General features: G+C 39.7%; 3 protein-coding genes across 3 annotated transcripts; 1 reads left to right on the top strand and 2 right to left on the bottom strand.

The window, feature by feature from the left end:
- The first annotated feature begins 437 nt into the window (after positions 1–437).
- Positions 438–1,949, top strand: LOC124171273 (putative nuclease HARBI1). The gene is made up of 5 exons (XM_046550416.1): positions 438–671; positions 766–852; positions 1,266–1,407; positions 1,497–1,743; positions 1,820–1,949. The coding sequence occupies exons 1-5, from the start codon at positions 438–440 to the stop codon at positions 1,947–1,949; spliced, it is 840 nt and encodes a 279-aa protein (XP_046406372.1).
- A 7,911-nt stretch (positions 1,950–9,860) lies between these two features.
- Positions 9,861–11,731, bottom strand: LOC124171792. The gene is made up of 4 exons (XM_046551113.1): positions 11,663–11,731; positions 11,329–11,542; positions 10,984–11,119; positions 9,861–10,009 (listed from the first exon to the last, which is right to left on the bottom strand). Exons 1-4 carry the CDS (start codon positions 11,720–11,722, stop codon positions 9,991–9,993), a joined length of 429 nt encoding a protein of 142 aa, XP_046407069.1. The 5' UTR covers positions 11,723–11,731; the 3' UTR covers positions 9,861–9,990.
- Positions 11,732–22,079: 10,348 nt separating this feature from the next.
- LOC124171272 (piggyBac transposable element-derived protein 4-like) lies at positions 22,080–24,608 on the bottom strand. Its single transcript, XM_046550415.1, has 2 exons — positions 23,516–24,608; positions 22,080–22,083 (listed from the first exon to the last, which is right to left on the bottom strand). Exons 1-2 carry the CDS (start codon positions 24,535–24,537, stop codon positions 22,080–22,082), a joined length of 1,026 nt encoding a protein of 341 aa, XP_046406371.1. The 5' UTR covers positions 24,538–24,608.
- Positions 24,609–24,818: the final 210 nt, after the last annotated feature.

The following is a 24,818-nucleotide window of genomic DNA, read 5'->3' as shown; positions in this document are numbered from 1 at the left end:
AGCTTCTCTTGTGTGTTGTTTGGGAAATATGTGTACTGTGGACAGACTTTTCCCTGTGACTGTGTATTCGTGAAACCAAAGGAAATCGTGAAAGTCTGTCGTATTACCATGAAATAAAAGTGCATTTTAATAATAATTGATTATCTTGTGGTTTTTATCTTTCTATCGTTTGTCATAGATAACTGGCCAATTTTTTCATTATTATAAAAAGTGCCTTCCTTTTGCTCTGTGAATTGGCAATATCTTTGGAAACCCTGTCACTTTAACGGAATGAATGCAGTGCAACAGATTTCTTGTTATTTCAGCGGATGTAAGTGTTTTCGTCTGTGATTAAAGGCTCTCCAGTTATGTATTGTTCGTATTTTTTTTACGAATGCGCATTGTGATCACAGTTTTAATGCGCTCAGCCCGCTCAAATTATTTTCACTGAAGCCGAAATGGCGCGTTTACTTCGACGCCTGGAGCTTGCTCTTGTGGAAGAGATTGATGCTAGAAGAAGGCAAGCCACTATAAGGAGGATATTAAGGGACTCCACTAATCCCTTCGAAGTATCAGACGATGCTTTTTTGCAGTACTTTAGAGTACCGAAGGTGGTGGCACAATTTCTGTGTACTGAGTTGCAACCCCACTTAGCAAGGGTACAAAGACGTGGACTAACAGTTCACTGCCAGGTAAGTAACCTGCTCAATAGAGAATAAAGTTGTTGCACAATGATTGTTGATGAATTTGTTTCCTGATGGTATGCATTTAATCACCACAATTAAGGTACTGGTCACATTAAGGTTTTTGGCCGAGGGTGGCTATCAGAGAGGTGTTGGGCAAGATGCTCTCCTTTCTGTGAGCCAACCTTCTGTGAGTATATGCCTGAAGCGGGTGGCAAGGGCAATGATACATAGGATGTTGCCCAAATGGGTTAAGTTTCCCAGAAGGGCCACATGGGAGGGCATAGGGGAAAGGTTGGTAATGAACTGATATGTAGTGCTACTACACTGAAGTGGAAGGTTTTTAATTTGATTTTAAAAAATTGGTTGACTTTTCAGGTTCAGACCTAGGATTAGATTTCCTGGAGTAATAGGTGCAATTGATTGCACCCATATTGCAATCGTTACTCCTACAATAAATGCAGAGGGATATAGGAACCATAAGGGCTTTTTCTCATTAAATGTGCAAATGGTATCCATACAGTTCCTTATTTGATTATCACATATCATAGTATTACATATGTACTGTGAGTTCTTCATCTGTGTATCACATCCTGATTTCAGATTTGTGATGACCAGATGAAAATCTTGAATATTTGTACCTACCCTGGTTCTGTTCATGATCACTTCATCTGGTCCCACAGCAGGGTGAGGAGGATTCTTATGGATGCATATCGAGACAGATTTGGAATGTATTTTTTGATTGGTAAATGCTATGACATGCTCCTGGAAACTAATGAATCTAATGATGACTATTTTGTTGGCTGTCACTATATTCTTGTCCCTACATCTCAGGAGACTCTGGTTATGCATTGGAGCCCTGGCTGCTCACGCCTCTCCCCCACGCAGAGGAAGGGACTCCAGAGTTCCGCTACACAGCGGCTCATTGTGCAACACGGAGTGTTGTGGAGAGGTTGTTCGGGGTGCTGAAAGGGCGATGGAGGTGTCTTCTACGAGACCGCACCCTGCATTATCATCCACAACGGGCATCAGATATAATTTCTGTCTGTGCCATTTTGCACAATATTTTGTTGCATTTTGGGTAAGTTAGGTTATTTACCATGTCATTCAGGAAGTAGATTGTATAGCAACGAGTACCTTAAAGTGGCTTCTTGTAGGGTTCCTCTTCCCGAAGAACCTGAGGAAGAAAGAGACAATGTGGTTCCTAATGGCGGAGAGCCAATAGGAGATGCATTAGCGAGGGCCCGAAGGATTCAGAACCACATTATCCATCGGTATTTCACATAGGCATAGGTATTTAGAATTACCTCACCTTTCCTTTGTCATGACATTTCTTTGACACGGTCTTAAAGTAACAATATTTTCATTTCATTTTCAGAGTCCCTCATACTCGGATGGAAGTTCTTATTTTATTTTCATACCCCTTATTTTTCTTTGCCTTATTTTTATTATTATTTTAAAAAGTGTTATTTTTTACTTTGAAAAGTTTTTTTTTTTTTTTTTAAGAAGTATTATTCCTTGGTTTTTCCCTTCCTATGGGCTACTACCTTGACGTGGTGGAAGGGCTTAAGCGCTCCAATTACTTTAACAGCTTCTCACAGTAACAGCTTCTCTTGGCACAGTAAACACTGTGAAACTACTAGGTTGGTTGAAGGATTGGAGCCTAACTAAAAGTAGTCCCAAATGTTCTTGAATATGGTTGCAAACTTATCTCACCCCCCTCTTTTAACTCTTGAACCCCTTTATTGGAATACAAGGAGTCATGTTTGTTGTCCTTTAGATGCATAAACCACAAATTGTTATCAGTATTTCTGAGTTAACACCACATACCTCACATGACTTATGGTATCTTAAATGGAAAAGTTTTTTCTTTTATATAACTGTATTTGTACTCTGGGAATACTATAGGCAAGGTTTAGAAAATAAAGTAAGCTCACAAGAAACATGAAAACTGGGATCTTTATGTAAGGTTCGAGCAAAGTTGGGGCCTAGTGCATTGTACTTCTAGGCTACATCTTTCTTGCCATAAAATGCAAAAACAGAGTATATTTTCATTCAATTTGTATTTATTTTTTATTCCTATTCATTTTCAATAACCAACATGGATACCCGTTGAGACTTTGACTGTGGCGCTCTCATAATATGCATGAGTAGAAAGCCTTGACTGGGAAAACCTACCTATGGACTTGGACAGGAACTTTACCCTGCTGCCACTGCAGCTGGTGTTAATCACAAATAGAAGGAAAAGGCTTCCACGAAAAATGCTATTAAAATTTCCAAATACCTCAACACTTATTGGAAAGTTCCCCTCTCATAGTGCATCAGCTCTCTTCCATGGAAGAGGGTGGACAGGTGGTGATGGAATGATGTAATTCTTTAGTCACAACAGGGGTCCAATCTTCTTCCCTTATTCTCATAGTTGCGGATTCCCCTCATTATCCCATCCACCCTACTCCAGCCTGTGTCGAAAACTTCCACCTTGCCCCTTTCCTAAAAAAATCATACACACTCCAAAATTATTAGTTACCCCCGCATAGGTTTAGCCTGTGGGTCAACACAGTTAACCAGGGTGTGCCACGTGGAGGCACCTAGTGGGAGCTGGATGTGTTGGGAGAAGTTAACTCTGAACCATTGAGTGACCGTCAGAATTCAAAGGTATTTAAACCCCCTCTCCCAAGCACATCCCATACACCCCAAAACTTAAGTGCCCTTCTTGGCTTTTTTAAAAAATAAAAATAAAAAATATCCCCAAAACTCAGTGCCCTTCTTGGCTTTTTTTGAAAAAATAAAAATAAAATATATACTCTCTTCTCTGCAAGAGGAATAATAAATAAAATACATATAAAAATAATAAAACCCTTGTAGACTTAGGGTATGAAATTAAGGCCTTTCCCACTGGACCTAAAAAAAGGAGAATTTAAAGTTAAAAGATGAATAAGAAAGGTTGGTTTAATTGCAAGGTGTTTGTTGGACTTATACCTCATCGTGACAACAAGAGCACCTCTGGTTCTCGAGAGTGGTGGCTATTCTTGCCAGAGTCTGGCTAATCTCTCCCTGAGTCTGGGCAAGGGTCTTGAGGGATTCAGATATACCCTGAGAATAAATCCAAGATCATCAAGAGAATAAGGTAAGGAAGAGGAGATCTCTCACGGAATTCCATCATTGAGAAAAATTCCGGGATATTACTGTACTCTCAGGAAAGCATTTGGTTACCTCCATTATACTCAAACTCCTCTCCTCAAAGGAGTCCAGGCGTGCCCTTAGGTCAGTGACCTCCCTCTGGAGACCACCTCGACTTGTTGCAGCACCTAAAAGGCACAATAGACGTCTGTTTCATTCGGAGAACTGAGATGAATTCAAGTCATGACTGGTGATAATAATTTACTGAATAATTATCATTGGAAAAGGTACATCAAGGCAACGTACTTGCGAAGGGGGTCCTATTTGTGGGCTGAGTTTCTGAAAAGAAAAATATCATTAACAGAAGAGAAAGTAAAATAACAGTTGCTATAAGAATTGATACATTGGTTACATAAAAGATCATAAATTTATACCTCTATGTTGCGATGTTGTTGGGAGGCTCAGTAGAGTAGTCTCCACCTCGCATGTTATATCTTCCACTACCTGCCATCCAATGATAATATCAATCACAGGCACAATAGATTAAATTATTCTCTTATATAATTGTGGTGAAAATAGAAAAAAAAACATACCAGAGGCTGACCAACATCGTCACCATCGATATCGTCCATGGGCTGCTATAAAATTAAAAAAAAAATGAGTTCCCGAAAGTGAAATTGCAACTTATATTGGCATAAACCAAAGTCATCTTATGTATATATAAAAAATGCAAGAGTAACCCACATCCATTTCTTCAGTATCCAGCATTGGGGTTGAGGTCTCCCTCCCAATAACCCCCAAGATCTTCTGCTCCTCGTCAGTGAGGGGTGGTGTGGATGCCTAGATGGAGTGAGTATTAAGTTATATGCGATCAAAGTAATATTAAAGCTCAATGGCAATGTTAACGTAGATGTGGAAGGCTATTTACCGGAACGTTTCCCGTGGCCCTCCTTTCCATGTTAAGTTTCGCGTTTTTTGCGCGAACCTTCCCTTTTAGGTCTTTCCAGGCCTTAATATTGTGATGGGAGAAAAAACGTACAATTTGATTACAAGATAGGCTTCTACGCAGCACGGTTACAATAAATATAACCGATCGAAGGGCTAATCCAGCAATACCTTTCTCCACTGCTCCACAGATTTCTGAGGGCCGTGGGCATTCAGCAAATCCCGTAACTGAACCCATTGCTGCTGATGGTTCAGCTTACCCGTTGGCCCAAAAAAAGTCCCCCTCGCAAAATTGCGGTGGTCCGCCATGTAATTAGCCATTACCTGCGTTTGTTTAAAAGAAATCTTTGCAGATTTCTTCCGCACGTCACTGTAAATTAATGTTTTACTCAATATTTTCTCCTAAAACTACGAATAAAGGAGCAAAATATAGTTGATTTATTCCATTTATAAGACAAACTAACGAATACAATACCCCGAAAAATCCATTCTTTCTGATACGGTCCACGTACAACCTGCTGCCGAAGTATTCGTGTGGGAAACAGTTCCCGCGGATTTAGAACACGAAAAACGCTTACCATTGGCTACACCATTTTCGGGTTGAAGGAGCTCAGAATTTTTCATACAAACGTCACTTCCGCCGCATCGCTCCTCTCCGACCCCCTGACACGTTCTCTCCGCCTGGCGGTGACTCTCCGACCGTCCCATTCGTAATCGCAAGGGACGGTATGACACCGTATACCGAACGAAAACTCCGCCCGGCGGTAGCGCACCGCCCGCTCGTTCGTAATACTAGGCCCCTTAAGTCGTTAGTGATGAGTAGGAAATGAGGTGTAAAGAATCCTTTCGAACTTCAAGGAGTGCAAATTCTTTTAGTGTGTGCAAAGTGATTGGAAAACCGATTATCATGTTTTATTAGTGTTACATAATAGTGTTTTATATTTATTGTGAGCCAAGATATTTATTGAAACAGTTGATTCCGAATATAATGATTATAAGTATTAAAAAGATAGAAATGTGTGCGTTGTAGTGCTGTATGTGATATGATGAGCAATAAATATGTACAAGTAAGGGTAATTTTGCTTTGTTTTCTCTATATATACCTCTAGTAAACCATTTTCCCCATGTTTTCGCTATTCTACGCTGTCAGTATTTGAAATTTTTAAAATTAGCGAGGCAGGTTGTTGTGTTTCCTAAACTATAACATTTTGGGAGATTGTAACATATGTTACTAATTGCTGGCACGTAGGTATTTGCAAGAATAAATATGTACCATTCACACATTTATCTTAACGTTATTTTCTTTACGATTCTTTTCTGCATTGTAAAGTTTTTCAATTTTCTTTTTCCACTCCCACATTGTGTATTTCAGCTTTTCGAGGATAAATGCATGTAATACTGACGTTGATAGTTAAGTTTTTCCGTACTCATCATATGCATTCACCAATGAAAGTAAGCATCCGAAGTGCAAAAAAATATGCCATATATATCATCAATGAATACAGCGGCCGTTTGTATACAAGATTACCTACATCTAAAACATAAAAATGCTTTGGTGTTACGCATTAGTCTCTCCTTTTTCAATGGTATAATATACTCTTTTGTGTGTACTAATGAACAGATATATCTGCGATGGATTTAAATCGATTTATCCACAATCAATTATAATTTCGATGCATCAATTTCTTTTATTTGAAAGTTTAACTTTAATGATGAACGAGTAGCCCTTATTACAGGTGAGAATCGTTTGATTTCCCTCTCGTTTTTTTATTTGAAACAAAGCTTTTCTATTGGTTCTTCACGGTATCGCCGGCTTCGGATTCAATATTTTTCATACCTATCTGCTCTTCCTATCCGATACCGAGAATTAGAGTTTTCTCCGGTAGCGGCCAGGAACTGATGTTTTCTCCGCCGAGTTACGGACTACAGTCGGGAGGAAACTACGGGAGAGTACACTTTCTCCGGAGAAAGGAGAATTCAAGTTACGGACTTAGGCCCCTGGTGTTCCTCAAGTGTCCCGCCTGGATTGTTATTACATTTATTTATTAATGATGTTAAGCAGAAGAAAAAACCAAATGCGGGTCTATCAAATGCTGATGATTACAAATTACATTGCAGGATTAAATATTTAGATGACTGTTTATGTTTACAGAGCAGTTTAAATAATCTATTTTGCCGGTGTTTAAGTACTTCTATAAGAATTAGAGTGCTTTCCAATCACCTTGCGCAGATTAGCTCACATCACAACAGATTGAAACACACTAGCGCAGACGAACAATGGTGCAGGATGTGTTCCCATCTGTTTAGCGCAGATGACGTCACATCTGCGATTGCAACACGCTCTGAGCTAAACAGTTTAAAACAGATCAGCGCAGATACGCGATTGGAAAGCACCCTTAATTTAAAGAAATGTGTGCCAGTCACATATCATTTTAAAAGTCCGATTACATTTAATTGCAACATGAACAATGGATACCTTGAGAGAACCACCAAAATTCTAGATTAGGGAGTTATCTTTACAGCTAATATAAATTTTGACTATCATGCGGATGTGATGGCCCCAATTAAAATTTTGCATATGATTTGTACACAATGTACACAGGATTTCCCGCACACGATTGAGTACAAATTGCATAAATGTGTACATGTACATGTACAATGCATTGCAAAAAAAATTTGGCATCCAACAACTTGTGTAGATTGTACGCAATTTGCACTATTTCATATATTGCATAAAAAGAGTACAACCTACACACAATGTGTAAAGCCAAATTTTTGTACATATAAACATTCTTTCTACAATTATCATTGGAGATATCACAAAGAATAATGAATAAATATCCAATAGAAGTATAACGCTATCACTGACTTCCTTGGCAGTTTATTTCCCTTAACATTCAATCTCTCAAGCTTTTTTACATGAGAGGCAACAGAGACCTTAAAATAATACTAATAGGGGCATAATGACTGCCAAAATTAGTGGGCCAGAACCGGCAGGGAATCATTTAATTTTATTAATTTTAGGCATATCATTAGATGTCGAGTATATATAATAAAATGATCAGATAATGAGAAAATAATAATGTAACGTAAACATGAAATACTCCAACACAGAGTAGAATTTCTATCAATGTACAATATTACGCATTTGACACTGATTTCAGACATTTCTCTTTCCTAATGCTCTGAATAGTCTGAGGAATAACTGCAGGCACTCTCTCAAAATGATACATGCAAGTTTTCAGTTGAGGTACCGTCACAAATGTCACATTCAATATCATTATCAAGAGGCCTATTACGAACGGCTTACCGCATGCGGTGAGATACCGCCTGCGGTATCATACCGCCCCGAAGCGCGTTTACCGCCCCCGAGCGATTACGAGTGGCCACCGGTCGGTATCATACCACGGCTTAGGGGTCGGTATGATACCACGGCCAGCTACCCCGGTGGTGAGATACCGACCCCCTAATGGCGGACGTCTGTTTACCTTTTTCGGGTCGAGCTGGCGTTTTTAAAACAAAATATCCGACGATAGAGACTCGGAAGTTATCATATTTTGTGTTATTTATAATATTAATTTCTGAGTAAGCGTATAAAATATAAAACTGGAGCCGACTGGAGCAGTTGAACAAAAAATTTATAATACCCATATAACAACGTTGTAGCAGTCTGAGCCACGGCCGTGGGAGATGGATACGTTGATTGTAAGTTGACCCTCATTCATTTATTTAATTAGAACAATTTGGATGTTTTTTAATGTCCGCTATGTTTTTATATGCACAAACCTCTTCCATTTCTTCATAGGTACCGGAAAATTCGTCGTTAAGGACTGCCTGTGCTTGTATTGTATGGTGAATACAGCTGTTGCTCGCCGCTTGGAGATTTCTACGAACATCTTTTGTGGCAAAATATTATTTTTTCAACGTGACAACTTCTTGTATAGCAAGGTGAATACTACTTTTGCTCGCTGCTTGGAGATTTCTACGAGCATTTTCTGTCCAAAAAAATACTCAGGTAAAAATTTCTCCCTTGCAACTTGACTGAAACTGGGCTGAAACTACCTTGAAACTCACTGCCTTTCTTCTATACTGAAACTGCATTGAAATTGAAACAAACCAGTGGAGTTTGGAAGAGGGATGGCAGTGCAGTAGCAGTGCAATTAGGTACTCCAGCTACTCCACTGAAACTCCCTTGGCCGACTGGGCTGGCCAGACTGAAACTCCCTTGGCCAACTGGGCTGGCTAGACTGAAACTCCCTTGCCTACCAGACTGAAACTCCCTTGCCTGCCAGGCTGAAACTCCCTTGCCTACCAGACTGAAACTCCCTTGCCTACCAGACTGAAACTCCCTTGCATACCAGACTGAAACTCCCTTGCATACCAGACTGAAACTCCCTTGGCCGACTGGGCTGGCTAGACTGAAACTCCCTTGCCAGCCAGACTGAAACTCCCTTGCCTACCAGACTGAAACTCCCTTGCATACCAGACTGAAACTCCCTTGGCCGACTGGGCTGGCTAGACTGAAACTCCCTTGCCAGCCAGACTGAAACTCCCTTGCCTGCAAGACTGAAACTCCCTTGCCTGCAAGACTGAAACCCCCTTGCCCGCAAGACTGAAACCCCCTTGCCTGGAAGACTGAAACTCCCTTGCCTGCAAGACTGAAACTCCCTTGCCTGCAAGACTGAAACCCCCTTGCCTGCAAGACTGAAACTCCCTTGCCTGCAAGACTGAAACTCCCTTGCCTGCAAGACTGAAACCCCCTTGCCTGCAAGACTGAAACCCCCTTGCTTGGCTGAATACAATTCTCCAGCCCAATCCATTGAAATTCCCTCATCAAATCATATGGAGCACCATAAATCACCTTGCTTAACCTAGCCAACATTGGTTGATCACATAATTGGTTCCATCCACTATGTTGCATGCATGATAAAAGATAAAGAATGTTTAAGTGATTGTGAGCAATAGCATGTGAGCATTGACTACAACAGTTTTCAGAAGACAATTTATTACAAATTGAAAAATATCAATTACATCAATTATTAATACAAATTACCAATTGCATCAAATACACAAACAATAATTACAAATACAATATGCGAAAATACAATACATACAAATACAAAATGCGAAAACCTTACATGCGGATCTGACTGTACGTCAATTATTACTACAAATTACCAAATACATCAAATGCAAAATATAAACACTAAATGTGGAAAACCATTAAATACGAAAACCCCAAATCCGGATCAGACTAAATAAATTATGGAAGCTGGGCGCTCCTGCAATAGAGAAGAAAAATAAATGATGAATCACAAATGACCTAACTGAAAACCAAATTTTAAAATAGATAGTCGATTATGATAGGATAACCAGTGAAAGCATAATGATCACACAATTGTTTGCAAAAAAAATCAAATGACATTAAAACACAGAACCGTTGTTTCCCTCATTAATTACACTGCATTCATACCACCATCAAACAAAGGACGTCTAACCATCAATTACTTCAAATGAGAAAGATACTAGGCATCTTAAAAAATCTGTACTTTGCTTGGGTTATTTGTTACTAACAATTGGAGGAATCTCCAAGAAAAAAATTTTGGGTAGTGGTTCTTACTTAATTTACTAAAAAATAGGTCCAACATTGGCAAAAACTAGTCATGGCTTAAGTCAATCCTAATTTATAATCCAAAGTAAATAAGCAATTTGGCATGCGCAATACAATTTCAATGGTTCCAACATATGAAAGTTAGATAGCCTTTTGTTGGCTTGTCTTTGTCACAGCCATGAAAAAGATGGAACATGGGTAAAACTTAACAAGGGTAGTTTCCTTAGGATACTTTGTGCATAATTTCTGAAACCTTGTAGCCGTTAATTTTCTATCTTGGATTTGACTCTTTCCATGTTCACTGATTTGATATTATCTCAACTATGTTAGGAACTAACTTCAGGAATGAAATAAGATTAATCTGAAATAGTGAATACCTCTCTTATAAAACTTCATCAAGTGGACATTGAGTGGCCTATTGCATTTCTGAAGTAACCATTATTACCAAAGAACAGTTTTATTACCAGTGGTTGCCACTGGAACATACTTGAAAATGCAAACTACATAACACAAAGGAAGAGGTAATTGCAGTAAAATAAGGAAAAAAATGTATATATTAAGGGAATATTCCAGAAGAAGTCATTTGCCTCAATAATCTAAGCACTGACATCTGCAGATGACAACTATGAATGGAGTAAGACTTACTTTGGTCGCCTTTGAGAGCGTTTCAACAGCCCCATCTGCCTTCTCTGCTTCACCCGCAGATTGTTTGAAAGGGAGTTGAATGCACGATTGATCGTGGGCAGATCCTTCTCGCCGCGGAACTTGCAGCGGACAAAATCTAAAAAGAAAGGATGAGAGAACGAAGAAATTAATTTACAATGCTCAACCCATTCACTTTCCAAAAATGAAGCCCTTTAAAAGACTATAGCAAATATATTTGTAATACATTGAGGGTATGACGCTCAAAACTGAGTGAATTGTGAAAGTTTTACAACAACCTAAAGGAATCTTGACTATAAAGGGGCACAGTAATACAGAGAGCCTTACTTGAAATAGCCTGCAGCACATTTTTATCCGCTGCAGGGTTGCCATTGCTATCGAGCCTTTGACCTGTGGCACAATGGCTACGAATGTACTCCTCACCGAAGACTTTCGTAAGGAGTAAATTCTGCAGTTTTCTCGGGTTGCCTCGGCAACTCTCCAGGGCATCAATTTTGTCGCGCCTTTTAATCCATACGTTGGATCCCGTAAAAACCTCGACCTGACAGGAGAGAATGATTAAAAGATGTTAGCAGTTCATTATAGGCCTCTTTTTTCAAGAAATTTAAAAGTGTACCACGTGAAGCAAACTGCAACTAAATACTCTTAATGGTTGCTTTACCTGCTCATCCCAGCCTGTGGGTTTTAGCCGAAGAAACAGCCGATAGGTGGCGTCGGCCATGGCGTTTTGGTTTCCTGCAATAGTGAAATACCACATTTAAGTTAAATATTCATGCTGCTAGGCAACGTGGAATTTATTCCAATGAAAATACCGATCGCATATGGCATAGCAAACGTACATAGAAACAAGAAATGAAATTATTGGGGTATATATTTTCATGAAATGGGCATACATCTAAATGTAAATTGCACTGGCAAGACACACCCGCATTCCTGATTTCGTCGAAGGCTGTCTCCAGCTCGCTCTTGTCCCAAGGATGAGAGACCGATGGCGCAGGATTGATTATCGGTGCAGCATTCTCTTGCTCATCCAGCATGCAGGAGAAATGCACAGCAGTCGCCACGGCGTTCAACGAATTCACTGTCGACGGCTTCAAGATCCTGGGATTTTCACTCTTCTTCATCATGGACATTGCGGGCTCCTCATTCATCAATTCTTCGAAATCTTTAACCCTGCCTGGAGTAAAACGCAAATTCAACGTCAAAATTCACAAAGCTGAACGTGGAAGGAAAATCCATGCCATCAGATATGTTAAAACGCTTACCTCCAATTTTCAGGGCCGTCACCTCCACCGATCTCGTTCTCCCCTTCACTTTAATGTCGATTTTGTATTTCCCGTTCACAACAGGTGAAATATCTGGTAAATACCTACGATAATCATCCTCTAACATATAAGTATCATCCTCTTCGCAGTGGAAGAGGATGCGATAGTTCTCCCTCCCAGATCTCTGCGATTTCCTCTGGCAGCTCCCCACAGAATCCATGGAGTCTTCACTATACATAATTAAATCACGCGATATACTATCTGTATGTATCTGCCTTCGGCCCTACGGCTTTACGAGTCAAGAACGAACACTCCAGAACACGCGACCTCGCTCAACAAGAAGTAATGGCGTAATGGCGAGTAATGGCGACGGGAGTCAACGAATAAAAGCGTTGAGCGGGAAAAGATATCCGTGCTGCCAACACCTAAATTAGAAAAATACATCACCGCTGCCAAAATGGATTCCGTACTTATCCGGTAGATGAATACCGTATGTTGGCAATACTTATGCTGGCTTTATGAGTCAAGTTGAAAATTCTCTCTCGTAAGATTGAAGTGAACAGAGCTCATCCCAAACCCTAATACTGGATTAAAAATTTATAATTAAAATTAAGCGTATGATTAGCCACATATTGTTGTATTTAAAATATGAAATCGCAAAAAAATAATCGGTTAGTGCGAATATGACTTCCGGTCCTCGCGGTTCAGTGGCGGTGTATCAAACTTTGGGATTTGGTGGAATAGTATACTTGTGCTTAATAATGTCTACACGACTGTATTGTGGATTGTCGAGAACAACCGAGTGGAGAAGAAAGAAGAGGCAATATCAGAACTCCTCTGTGGACGGTGAGCAGTTATACATGTCGGACGATGTTTACCGCGAAGAAGATGAAGTTTCGTACGTGTCTCACTTGCAGGATGACTTCTTTCATCATCTTCCTAAAGTTGCAGGTTTGCATTCGTAATTAGTTATTCCGTATATGCATTAATGCGTATCCATGCGTATATTAATTAATGGAGTTCCAGATAATTAGAATTTCCATCATAGTTTCCTAATATAATTCTTAAGATGCCGAAATAATTTAAGATCCAATTTCTTTCAGAACCTCCCTTGACCACTCCAAGAATGGTTGGGGATATCGAGCAAGCTCAGCGTGAAGAATGTGATAATATGGAAGAAGGTAATACGTTATTAATATTATTCCATAGAAGCCCGTTCAGATCAAGTTACCGATTTCATAATAATCCGTTGCATTGCCCACTCCAGCTAAAGAACTGCAGTAATTCTATTGGGAGGCCGACATTTGTCTTTGTTCGGATGAGGTTACACTATTTCAGTGTCCTCTTGATTGCAGTATTAAAATTGGCACAAGTGACAAGTGGCACAGCGAGGGGGGGGGGGTTCCCCCCAGAGTTCAGAGAAATTTTTAAGTTTAATCCATTTTACTTAACTGGATTGATGTTACTAATAGAACTGTGTAAGGGTTAATAAAATATCCCTCAGAAAGCCGTAAAACTCACCATTTTGCTCAATTTATCTTAAAATTCCGCAAATTTATTTATCTCTCCCCTACCACTTATCCAGGTGGGTATACCATACCCCCACACACCCTGGTATTAATTGCACCGAAACCCCCCCAACCTTAATTCCTTGCTGTGCCTCTGCCCTGTAATTAAGTGATTAAAATGCTATTCCATCTACATACCCTATCATGAAATGTTTTAAGCTGAGTTTTCTCCATATCAGTTGCCTCATGAGACTTATGTTCTTTTACAAGTGTAATCCATATGATCGTCTTTGCTGTATATCCTGTATTTGCTGTTAGCCTCCCATGAGATGGCAATAGATTGAACACTGACTATGTGTATTGCATGGCATTTATAAGCTAAATTTTGGGTGAATAAGGTGACATTTACAGTCATGGCAGTCCATGTTAAGATGAAGTGGGTGATGCCTAACATCCAACATTAAAAAATTTCAGATTATGATGACTTCTTGGAGAATTCAGATGAAGAGTCTGATTGCAGTGAGACTTGCAGTTACTACTCTATAGACGATGAAGCAAGCTTTGATGAAAACGACTACAAAGAATCACCTCCAGGGATCACAGTGAATGACAAACTGTATGAAGGTTCTGCGATTACTGTGTTAGAAAGTAGTATTATGCTGATTTCATTTTACCTGCATTTTAAGTTATCCAATGCCTGCATGGATAAGTTGCTTGAGCTACTTTCACTGCATTTGCCTTCTGGTAACAAAGTGGTGACTTCCACATTTAAGCTGAAAAGTATTTTTAAAGGTAAAACTCCATCTTTCAGTAAGATGCAGTATTGTGCTCAGTGTGAGAAACTGGTCAGCAATAATGCTAGAGACTGTGACACCCATGTAAAAACAGCCAATGCACTTATTTTTGATGTAGTAGCCCAGATCAAGGAACTATTTCTCCAAAGTGATTTCTGTTCTGCTCTAACTCATCGATTTCACAGTAATAGGGGAGATGATGATAATTTGCAACTGTGTACTGATGGTAGATTGTATGAGCAATTCAATAAGTACTTAAAGGGTGCTTATGATTTCACATTCATGGTTTATACTGATGGGATGCGATTATTTAACTCTTCCAAAATTACTTTATGGCCCATATTATTTGTGATAAATGAACTTCCTTATTCTAAAAGATTTTTGATGGAAAACATTGTGCTAGGTGGCTTATGGCATGGTTCCGCCAAACCTGATTTCAATGCTGTTTTGCACCATTTCATAGAAGTGTTTGAAACACTCAAGAATGGTATGTCAATGATTATTTGTGATAGGTCTTTGGAAACAGTGAGGAGCTTTGTGCTAAGTAGCATTGCTGATATGCCAGCCAAGGCGATTATGTATAGTATGAAAAATTTCAATGGTTTTTTTGGCTGTATTAAGTGCCTTAATAAAGGCAAGTCTGTACTACTTTCATGCAAAAGTAGAGTTTTCTGTTATGAATACAATGAAATTGCACCCCTGCGAACTGCAAAAGCCTCAAAGAGGCACTGCCTTGAAGCTTAAAAGACGAGGAAGCCTGTTTTTGGTTTTAAAGGTGTGCCTCAACTATCAAAAATTATGCCAGATTTCATTTCTGGCTCTAAAATTGATTTCATGCACTGTGTTTTTGGTGTGTCAAAGCGATTGATGGAACTGTGGTTGAAACCCTGTTTCAGAGAGCTTAAATGTAATATAAGCCGTGAAGTTAAAGTCATTGACAAGAGACTCAACTCAAACCCCCTATATTTATCACTCGCCCACCTAGGAGCATTGAAACATGTATGCCATTTTATAAAACTGCTGAGTATAAAAACTGGTTATATTACTTCTCCATCCCTGTTTTGCATGACATGCTTATTCCTGAAGTTTTTTGTCATTATTTTCTGTTGGTTGAAGCTATGTACCTGCTCAACCAAAATGTTGTTCGGGCAGTAGATGTTGATGTTGCGGAGTTACGCATTAAGAAATTTGTCCAAGAGTTTTCTGCTATATATGGAGAAAGGTTTATGTCTGCTAATCTTCATGCCCTGACCCATTTGGCAGATAACGTACGTCTACATGGACCCGGCTATGAAAGTTCCTGCTTTCCCTTGGAGTCCCTACTGGGCCAAATTAAAGCCCAGGTCACAGGAACTCGATTAGCAGAAATAAAAATTGCTGAGTCTTTTCAGCTGCGTAAGTGCTTACCTGCAGCCATAAATGAACTTTGCTATGATTCCACTGCTAAGAATTATGTGACAAGGCTGCATCACGGCATAAGATTTACGGAAGAGATTGATGGTACAACATTTGTTTTGGGACCCTTAAGATCAGTATTTCAACCAAGTGCATTTTTAATGGAAACTATTGAAATGCTTATGGATATTTGTCATGTTGAAAATGTGCCAAAAGTTTGGATTTTTAATAAAATTAGAAAAGGAAATAGTATTATTGTTGGGAGGGACTATGTCTGCAATGGCGGCTTAAAAAATGATTCATCTCTGGTCCTTTGTGGTGATAATTCTTTTGCTATTGTGAAAATGTTTGTGAAGTATAAACTTTGTGATTGTGAGAGTACTTGCGTCTGTGAATGCAAATATAAAGCAATTGTAAACAAGTGCTCCACTGTGTGTGTGAAAGGACTTCCAAGAAATGACTTTTTGTTTGAATTAATTGTAAGTCATGAATTTGAAAGTATTGATATAAATAACATTTTAGATGTGTGTGTATTATGTTCTGTAGAAGGGAAGTTTTTCTGCAGTAAAAGAGTAAATAAAATTGAATCAGAATGATCCTCATTTGTTCATTGCCATCTTATCTGGTCAACTAAAAGAATCCTAAATTTCTCCGCGTCCATTCTTATTATTCTCAGCCTTGCTGTGAGAAATGTAAGTACAATAGATTTCTAATCACTCCAAATGAAAGTAAGGCTTATAACATTGTTTGGAGACTAATAAATTACGTAAGACTTTCCCTGCGATGTCCTCATAACTTGCATCATTGAATCCTCCTGTGCATTAGCCTTGCCAGCATTTATTTTTGCTTCAATGTAACTGATGCTCAGTTACTTATGGACTGAGAGAAGCAGTTCAAATTACTTCGGAATGAAGAGTATAAACATGATCCAGGTACTTTGAGGTAAGGCAGTAAACACATTTGACAAGTGAGAAGCATTTTAACGTCCAAGAGACATATACATATGTCCCAATTTTTTTGATTTTCACAATATTAAATGAGTTGTATGAATGTAAGAATAAGTTATACTGAAAAATAGACTTCCTTCGTCTAGTTTTAAATTCTTTTGCGATATCCTTTAGATATTGTTGTTTTCACATAGTTAAGAACTTTCACTTGAAATGCTGTTTACGAGGGATGAATTTGATATTTAAGAACAAATCACTAAAAAGGTCAATTATAACGGAACTTGTGGTTTATCCTTTATTTGTATCTAGCCAATGACATTTGTGCAAAACACGTTGCAGTTTTGCTTTTTAGTTTTGACAAAAATTAAGTGTTTATATGGCCTGGCCTCAGCTAACACTCCAGTTTACTGTCAGTGGAGCTTATGTGCAGCAAGGGAGAAGCAGTACAAATTCATTAGGGAGAGGGGATGCCCACATGCAGCAGCTCTGTGGTAGGGCAGTAATGACATTTGACAAGGTAGATGCAGTGGAGTCATAAAGCTTGCCTGGCCTGAGCCAATTGTCCAGTCCAGTGTCAGTGGAGCTCATTTGCAGCAAGGGAGAAGCAGTTCAAATTCATGAGGGAGAGGGGTTACCCACATGCTGCAGCAGCTCTGTGGCAGGGCAGTGTAGATATTTGACAAGGTAGATGCAGTGGAGTCATAAAGGTGGCCTGGCCTGAGCCAACTGTCCAGTCCAGTGTCAGTGGAGCACTCATGCAGCAAGGGAGAATCAGTTCAAAAGCAATGGACTTGCAAGGGAGAATGGCATCAGAGTTTCAGTTGAGTGACCTTTTTCTTGTTGAGGCCAAGGCAGTGAAGTGCAGTAACAAGGTTGTTTCAAGGCAGTTTCCCCCCATTCAGTGGAGTTTCAGCCCAGAATCAGTTCTGTTTCAAGGGAAACATTTTTACTTGAGTAGTGTTATTTTCAACGTTACAACTGCTTGAATTGTGTGGTGAATGTAACTTTTGCTCGCTGCTTGGAGATTTCTACGAACATCTTTTGTTTCAAAATCTAGTGTTATTTTCAACGTGACAACTACCGTTAATCACAGTGCCAGTGGTTGTAATGCACAAGTTTGACGAGGTTGACAAATATCTGCCAAGATCTGTAATTATCAGTGTTCCATTGTGATTGGTTTGTAAACAGTGGTATTACGCTATCGAGAAGTGTCTGATAGTAATGTAAAAATTGTCAGTGGCGTTTTTACCTTCCTCATTCACCGCAGAGATTACATTTCACGACCAAGCTATCAAGTTCAAAGCCATGTGTGAAATTTGTTTATACTAGTATATCAATCGTACCAAGGAATTGTAGTGAGAAAAGTTACCTGTGCCACTTGCGTGGGATAATCTGAGGCTTAAAATCAGTGATTAAATAGTTGTTTTCATCATAGCGAGCTCTTCATTGTAAGGTTTACGTGATGAATATAAGAATGTTAGTGACTTCCAGTTTTTGATGATCCTATTTACCATTATTTATAATGGTGTGAGCTTGTATCGATTGTGGGTTTTACCTGAAATATTGAAATAAGTTGTAGCCTGTGTGTGTGATTGCCGCGGAACCGATTCGCGATCTCATTTGTTTATTGTGGGCAAACTGTTTTGCTGTGGTTGTGTACCCGTGAATAAACCAAAGAAATGGTGAAACTCTGTGACATTATATTGAAATAAAATTTTCTTGTAACCAGTAGTGCATATCTTGTGTTTTTTAATTCTCCATTGCTTTTCATAGATAACAGCCAAAAAATTATTTTTCGTTATTTTAAAAAGTGCCTTTCTTGTTCTCTGAATTTTCATTAGGTTTCCAAACCCCGTTACTTACACGAAAGGAATGCAGAGCAACAGATATTTTGTCATTTCACAGATGTTGAGTGTCGTATTGTCTGTGATTAAGGGTCTCCAGCTAAGTATTCGTGGTGGATTTTCATATATTTTTTTAGAATGGGCATTTCGGTCAAATCTCTAATGGAATTGGTGGTTCACCTTGCCCGTTGGCCTTAAAAGCACTTCTATCGTAATTTTTCGATGGTCTGCCATGCAATTTATCACTGCCTGCGACTGCTCATACGTGATTTTTTGATGATATCTTCCGCAAGTCACTGCTAATTATTGTTTTATTCGACTTTTTATCCTATAAGTAAGAATTGAGGAGCAAAATTCGTTCATTTGTCAAACTTTTAAGGTGAATTAACGAAGGACACATCCTTATTAATCCATATATACCACTAATTGTCTTTATCGACTGCCAACAACTCTTGCCGAAATATTCGTCTGCTAGGAACAGTTGCCGCGGAATTGGAACACCGCACGCCCTTGCCATTGGCTACACCATTTTCGGGCTGAAGGAGCTCAGAATTTTTCATACAAACATCACTTCCGCCGCATCGCTCCTTACCGACCCCCTGACGCGTACTCTCCGCCGGGCGGTGACTTTCCGACCGTCCCATTCGTAATCGCAAGGGACGGTATGATACCGTATACCGAACGAAAACTCCGCCCGGCGGTAGCGTACCGCCCGCTCGTTCGTAATAGGCCCCCAAGGGTGGGCAAAGCAAAAGACTTATTTTCTACTTTGATTGGATAAGTTGCAATTGTTCAAGAAAAGCCACTTTTTTGCTCATGTTTGCTCCCATACTTCATTCAAGTTTGTACCTCCTTTTCTACAGAAGTGGGAACCTCACTTGTATTAAGGCCTGTTTACAAAGTACATTAACCCGTACAAGTGAATGTCTGTTTGCGTGAATGGACCAGAACAGAACATGTACAAATGCAAGAACCAAATTAGGAGAGATTATATTTCTGTTCCTGCATTCACACAAGTTGGGTGCCTATAACATGGTGCATTTTCATGTAAATTGATGCATTCATACATTTAGACAATGACTCCTACAAGTTAATGTACAGTGTAAACATGCCTTCAGGAAGAATGTGGATCAATATACTCGAATTATCATCATCAACCTCCTTGTTACCATTTCTGGTGATTACATGGTACATTTGCACCTCCTTGGGCTCTTCATGCTCCTGCAGTAGCTATAGAATTTTTCTCTTCCTATTTTTCTCTTGTATCTTGATGGTCCACCCTCGTATTCAGGTACGAAAACTTCCTTTGCCGTCTGGGTTGTTTTTCTCCCTTCTCTCCGCCCAGTCTTGTGGTGGGTGTTTATTCGGATTTCTTGCCTGGCGATGGATGAAGGCTTCCGAATATCCATTCTGTCTGAAGGTTTCTTTCACGCGATCTTCTTCTTTCTTCTTTCGCAATCGTCAGCAACCACTCTGGCCCTATGAAGGAGTGTTTTCATGACCGATGCTATCTGTTGCGGATGATGGTGGGAGTGCGCGTGGAGGTAACGGTCCGTGTGTGTTGTTTTTCTGTAGACCGCGTGTCTCAGCGATCCGTTCCCACACAGCACATCGTTGCCAAAGGACGTCCGCTGCGCGTCCGGCGTGTCCTCTCACTGTCCGAGGATCTTCAGGACAGCCAGAGGACAGCTGGCTCCCGTCCTTCCCATCCGTCCGCACATTGTCCGATCTCGGACGTCCAGCGGACTGCAGCGGACGTCCAACTTGTGTCCCGTTTGTACGAAGGTTTTGAACAGTACACTAGCAAATTCATATGCAGCGATAAAATTGTATCATATACGCCAAAATTTCCTAAAAACTCGTGAATTAACATATGACACAGTAGTAAATTTGTATCTGGATACGCTGGATACAAAGATTCGTATCCGGCGTGGGACTATTTTCTTTCTCGGATGGTGCCACAGCCACCTAAGGCCCGCGGAAGGATCGCCATTGGAGATTACGTTGTTAACATTACGTCTCACCACATTCCAGGGATTTTTGTGGTTAAGTTGGTGAAAATTAGAGTTTTTGTAAATTGTGAAGTTTCCGTTATTCTTTAATTTTACTCGGTGGGCTTCAGAAACTTGTTTGTGAGGCACTTTTGTTATAAATACCTTTCACGTGTGTGGGCCGGGATCCGAAGGAAACTCCAGCAGGACTAGACCCTAAGTTCAAGTTTTTGGCTTTCCTATAGATCGTGAGTTGAAGAAGAAGTGTATTTGGGCGATAAGGAGAGAGAATTTCACCCCTACGAAAAACATTAAGGTATATACCCTTTCTTCTGAAAATATTTGGATCTAATTTGTTGTTAGAAGTGGCTTCGGGATGTTGATGAACGACTCAGGACTAAAAGTGATGATTTTAAATATTGTGGCGGCAATTCATTTGAAAATTCTTGCATTTTACTTGTATTTTTCGTATTCTGTCGTTCGGTTCTGTCGTGCAACAATTGCTCTATGAAAAATGTTCTTAATTATAATCTATAAATTACTAATGTAAGAGACAGAAACAGCAGACTCAACTACCGTTCCCATCCTTTCCAAGCTCCCAACCCATCACCTACACTCTCCTTCATATTCTTTCCCGAGTCATGTGTTTCTGTCTCTGCGAAGAGTCGGGTCGCTTTACTCTCGTCTTCCATCCTCCCGTGGGAAACTGCAGAGCTGGGTGAAAGAGAAAGACGATGGCTGAGGATGAGGAAGGGGGAGAAGGGGAGGTCAGCGGAGGGGGCCGTTGGAAGACGGACGTCGCGGAGTCGGACGCGTGATGGCGAATAATGTAAACGGGTCGAATAAAATCATATCTCCGTAGTCTATGAGTTTCCTTCCAAAAATCCCTGCCAATTGATCGGCGACACCCCTTAGAGCATCGGGGGTCTTACACTAATATATTTATAATTTTCATATTTAAATATAAAATGTATTTATATTTTTACTAAAAATCTTTTCTTTTTTAAGAAGGAAAAGTCAAAAGTTTCTAAATTGTATATGGCCTAAAATGGACAGGTTTCCTAATTTGAAACCTTAAGAATGTTAAGCACGAGACTAATACGACTGTAGCTTCCTATCTTATGTAATCTGCTTGTTACCTACAAGAGACGATTTCTTGCTACAATTAAATGTTTATATACTTCACTATTACAGGAGCAGTGCAGGAGAGCATGTCAGCCCCTGAAAAAGATGTGTAGGTGGGTATCAGAAACTGGCTAAGGCACGCCAAGGAGCGGTTGCAGGGGAAGAAGAAAATTAAGTAATTCACATGTAGTTTCTTGTGTTATGCTACTTTACCTAAGAAGCCAAATAAATATTGTGCATGAAATTGATGCCTTATTTATTTAAATTCTTGTCTGGACCTATTATTTATTAGCATCGAGCAAAATTCAGTCCTAACCTAAACGTGTCCTGAAAGTGTTCGGAGCGGACACTTTCAGGGCGTCCGTAGGCAAACTTTTTTATTGACATGCGGACGTGCAGCGGACAACCTTTGGCATGAATTCGGGTGGCCTACGGACATCCGTAGGCCACTTGGCGGACAGTCACCGGACGTCCTACAAGTATCCGTGTGCTGTGTGGGTTCATGCCTCTCTGCACCAGTACGTCTAAAAAGGGTAGTTCTCCATTCATCTCTATCTCCATGGTGAATTGGATGGATGGGTGGATGCTGTTGAGATGATCAGCGAATTCTTTTAGAGTGTCTTTTCCATGTGGCCATATGATAAATGTATCGTCGACATATCTAATCCAACAAGATGGTCGAAGCTTGCTCGAGGCCAAGGCGCCTTCTTCAAAATGCTCCATGTATAAGTTGGCAACAACAACCCCATACCTGCTCCATCCCTTTGTTTGTAAAATTATCCGTTCCAAAGAAAGTAGGTGCTCCTCAGACAGAAATCAGCCTGTTTCGGAAAATCCGTCGGAAGTTCGACTTTGGTGAGCCTTTTTATGATGTCAACAGACTCCTTTATGGGAACTTTTGTGAAAAGTGAAACAACGTCGAAACTGACGAGGATGTCATTGTCAGTTGTTTCAAAACTTCGATGAATTCTTTCGAATTCTTCACGCAGGATCCCGTCTGTCCGATGAAGGGTTGGAGGTGGTTGGCGAGATAGCGTGCCAATGCGTAGGTTGGTGACCCAATACAGCTGACGATAGGACGAAGTGGTACTCCTTTATGAATCTTCGGCAGCCCGTAGAGACGAGGAGGTCTTGCAGACGAAGGCAAAAGTTGAAATTGTTCTTCGATAGAGATGGAAGAGCGCTTAACCCTTCCGCACTCGCGTCAAATTTTGGGACAAATATGCTCGCGTGGCGTCTGCTAGACGCCAATAGTGTACATTATAATATAATAGTTAATATTAAAATTAAATGCAACACACTACTTTTATGTTATTTATTTGCTCCTTTACAAGTTATAACATTGTAAATACAATAGTTTTTAACTTATTTAAGACATTTTAACCATCTTTTAGTAACTAAGCACATTTTTGATACATTGCTCTCAATTAAACCACATCACAGCAACAATTACATATTTTTATCCTTGCAAACAATACAAACGTATTCAGAATGCTCTAAACATATATAATGATCACAGGAAATGCACCTATATTTTGTCATTCGATTTTTTTTTCTGTCGCAAATGTAACATCTCTTTCTAGAATTCTCTTTTTTCTCCTTCGTTTTTTCCTCCGATTTCCTACGAATACTTTTGGAACTGCAAGTACTTGACTCATTATGTTCAGTTTCTTTGTCTTTCTCACTAATGGCTAAAGTTCTTTTTCTCAATTCCCTCGGTAAATTTACCACGTGACTACGTTTTTGCAGGTGCTCTTTAGTTAGTTCTTGCGCAAGGACTTTGATAAAATGCCTTCTTTTCAAAATTGCATGAGAACTCTCTTTGTTGTTTACAAGGTAAATAACCTGAGCATTTATTGCTGCCACATTGAGCATGGTATAAAATATAGTCATCGGCCACCTTTTGGTGTTTCTTGCTACTGAGTAAGTCGCGCATAATTTATCAACTACATCAACGCCAGATTTAGTTGCATTGTAAAATGTCACGATCTCTGGCTTATTCGAATTCCCTGTTGTTTCATCGATTGTGGAATCATGATGCATTGAAGATATTAAAATTACATTTTTTCGTCGCTTTGGTATGTATGATACCAATGTGCAATGCCTATCAAATCCAAAACGAGTTGTAAATGGTTCTCGACCGACAGGGGATGTAAAACTGGGTGGAAGCTGCCGTTTATTCTTCCTTACTGTTCCTACATACGTAAGGTTAGCTTTGAGTAGGTCTAAAACTAGCTCATAACTGGTAAACCAATTATCGGCGGTTATATTGCGACCACTGTGAGCAATCGGTCTAACCAACCTTTTTACAACATCATTGGCACTGTTACTAACGTAAAATGGGCCTTCCGGCTGCTTCCCAACGTATACTTCTAAGTTCCCTGTGTAAAATGTTTTAGAATCTGCTAGAGAAAATATCTTAATTCCATATTTTCCTGGTTTACTCGGGATGTATTGCCTAAATGCACATCTTCCTCTGAATTTTGATAGCATTTCATCAATAGTTACGTATTCTCCCAAAGAATAACTTTCACGGCAATTTTGAACAAATATATCAAAAACCTCTCTAACAGGTGCAAGCTTATCTAATAGCTTCCTATCGCTTCTAGTTGCTTTGTCATCAAACCGAAGGCTTTGTAAAATAAAGTGGAAGCGCTTACGAGACATCACCAATCGAAAAAATTCAACACCAGTTCCATCTGTAGACCACAAATCACTTGTATTTAGCTTACTATTTCTAAGGAAACCTGCCATATACAGTAATCCAAAGAAAGCTTTCAGTTCACTCAAATCGGTAAATTTACAATCTCTTTCCCTATCGTAACGATCTTTTTGGGATTCAATGAATTTATTAGTGTTTTCCAAAATAATAGCAAGCAGACTGTCGGTAAAAAAACATCTCCAACACTCGAGTACAGTCTTAGCGGTTGTAGCACTTTCTTTCACAC

This window comes from Ischnura elegans, chromosome X, assembly GCF_921293095.1.
Source record: "Ischnura elegans chromosome X, ioIscEleg1.1, whole genome shotgun sequence".
NCBI lineage: Eukaryota > Metazoa > Arthropoda > Insecta > Odonata > Coenagrionidae > Ischnura > Ischnura elegans.
The sequence above is the reverse complement of the archived record's forward strand: the minus strand, read 5'-3'. Positions and strand labels throughout refer to the sequence as shown.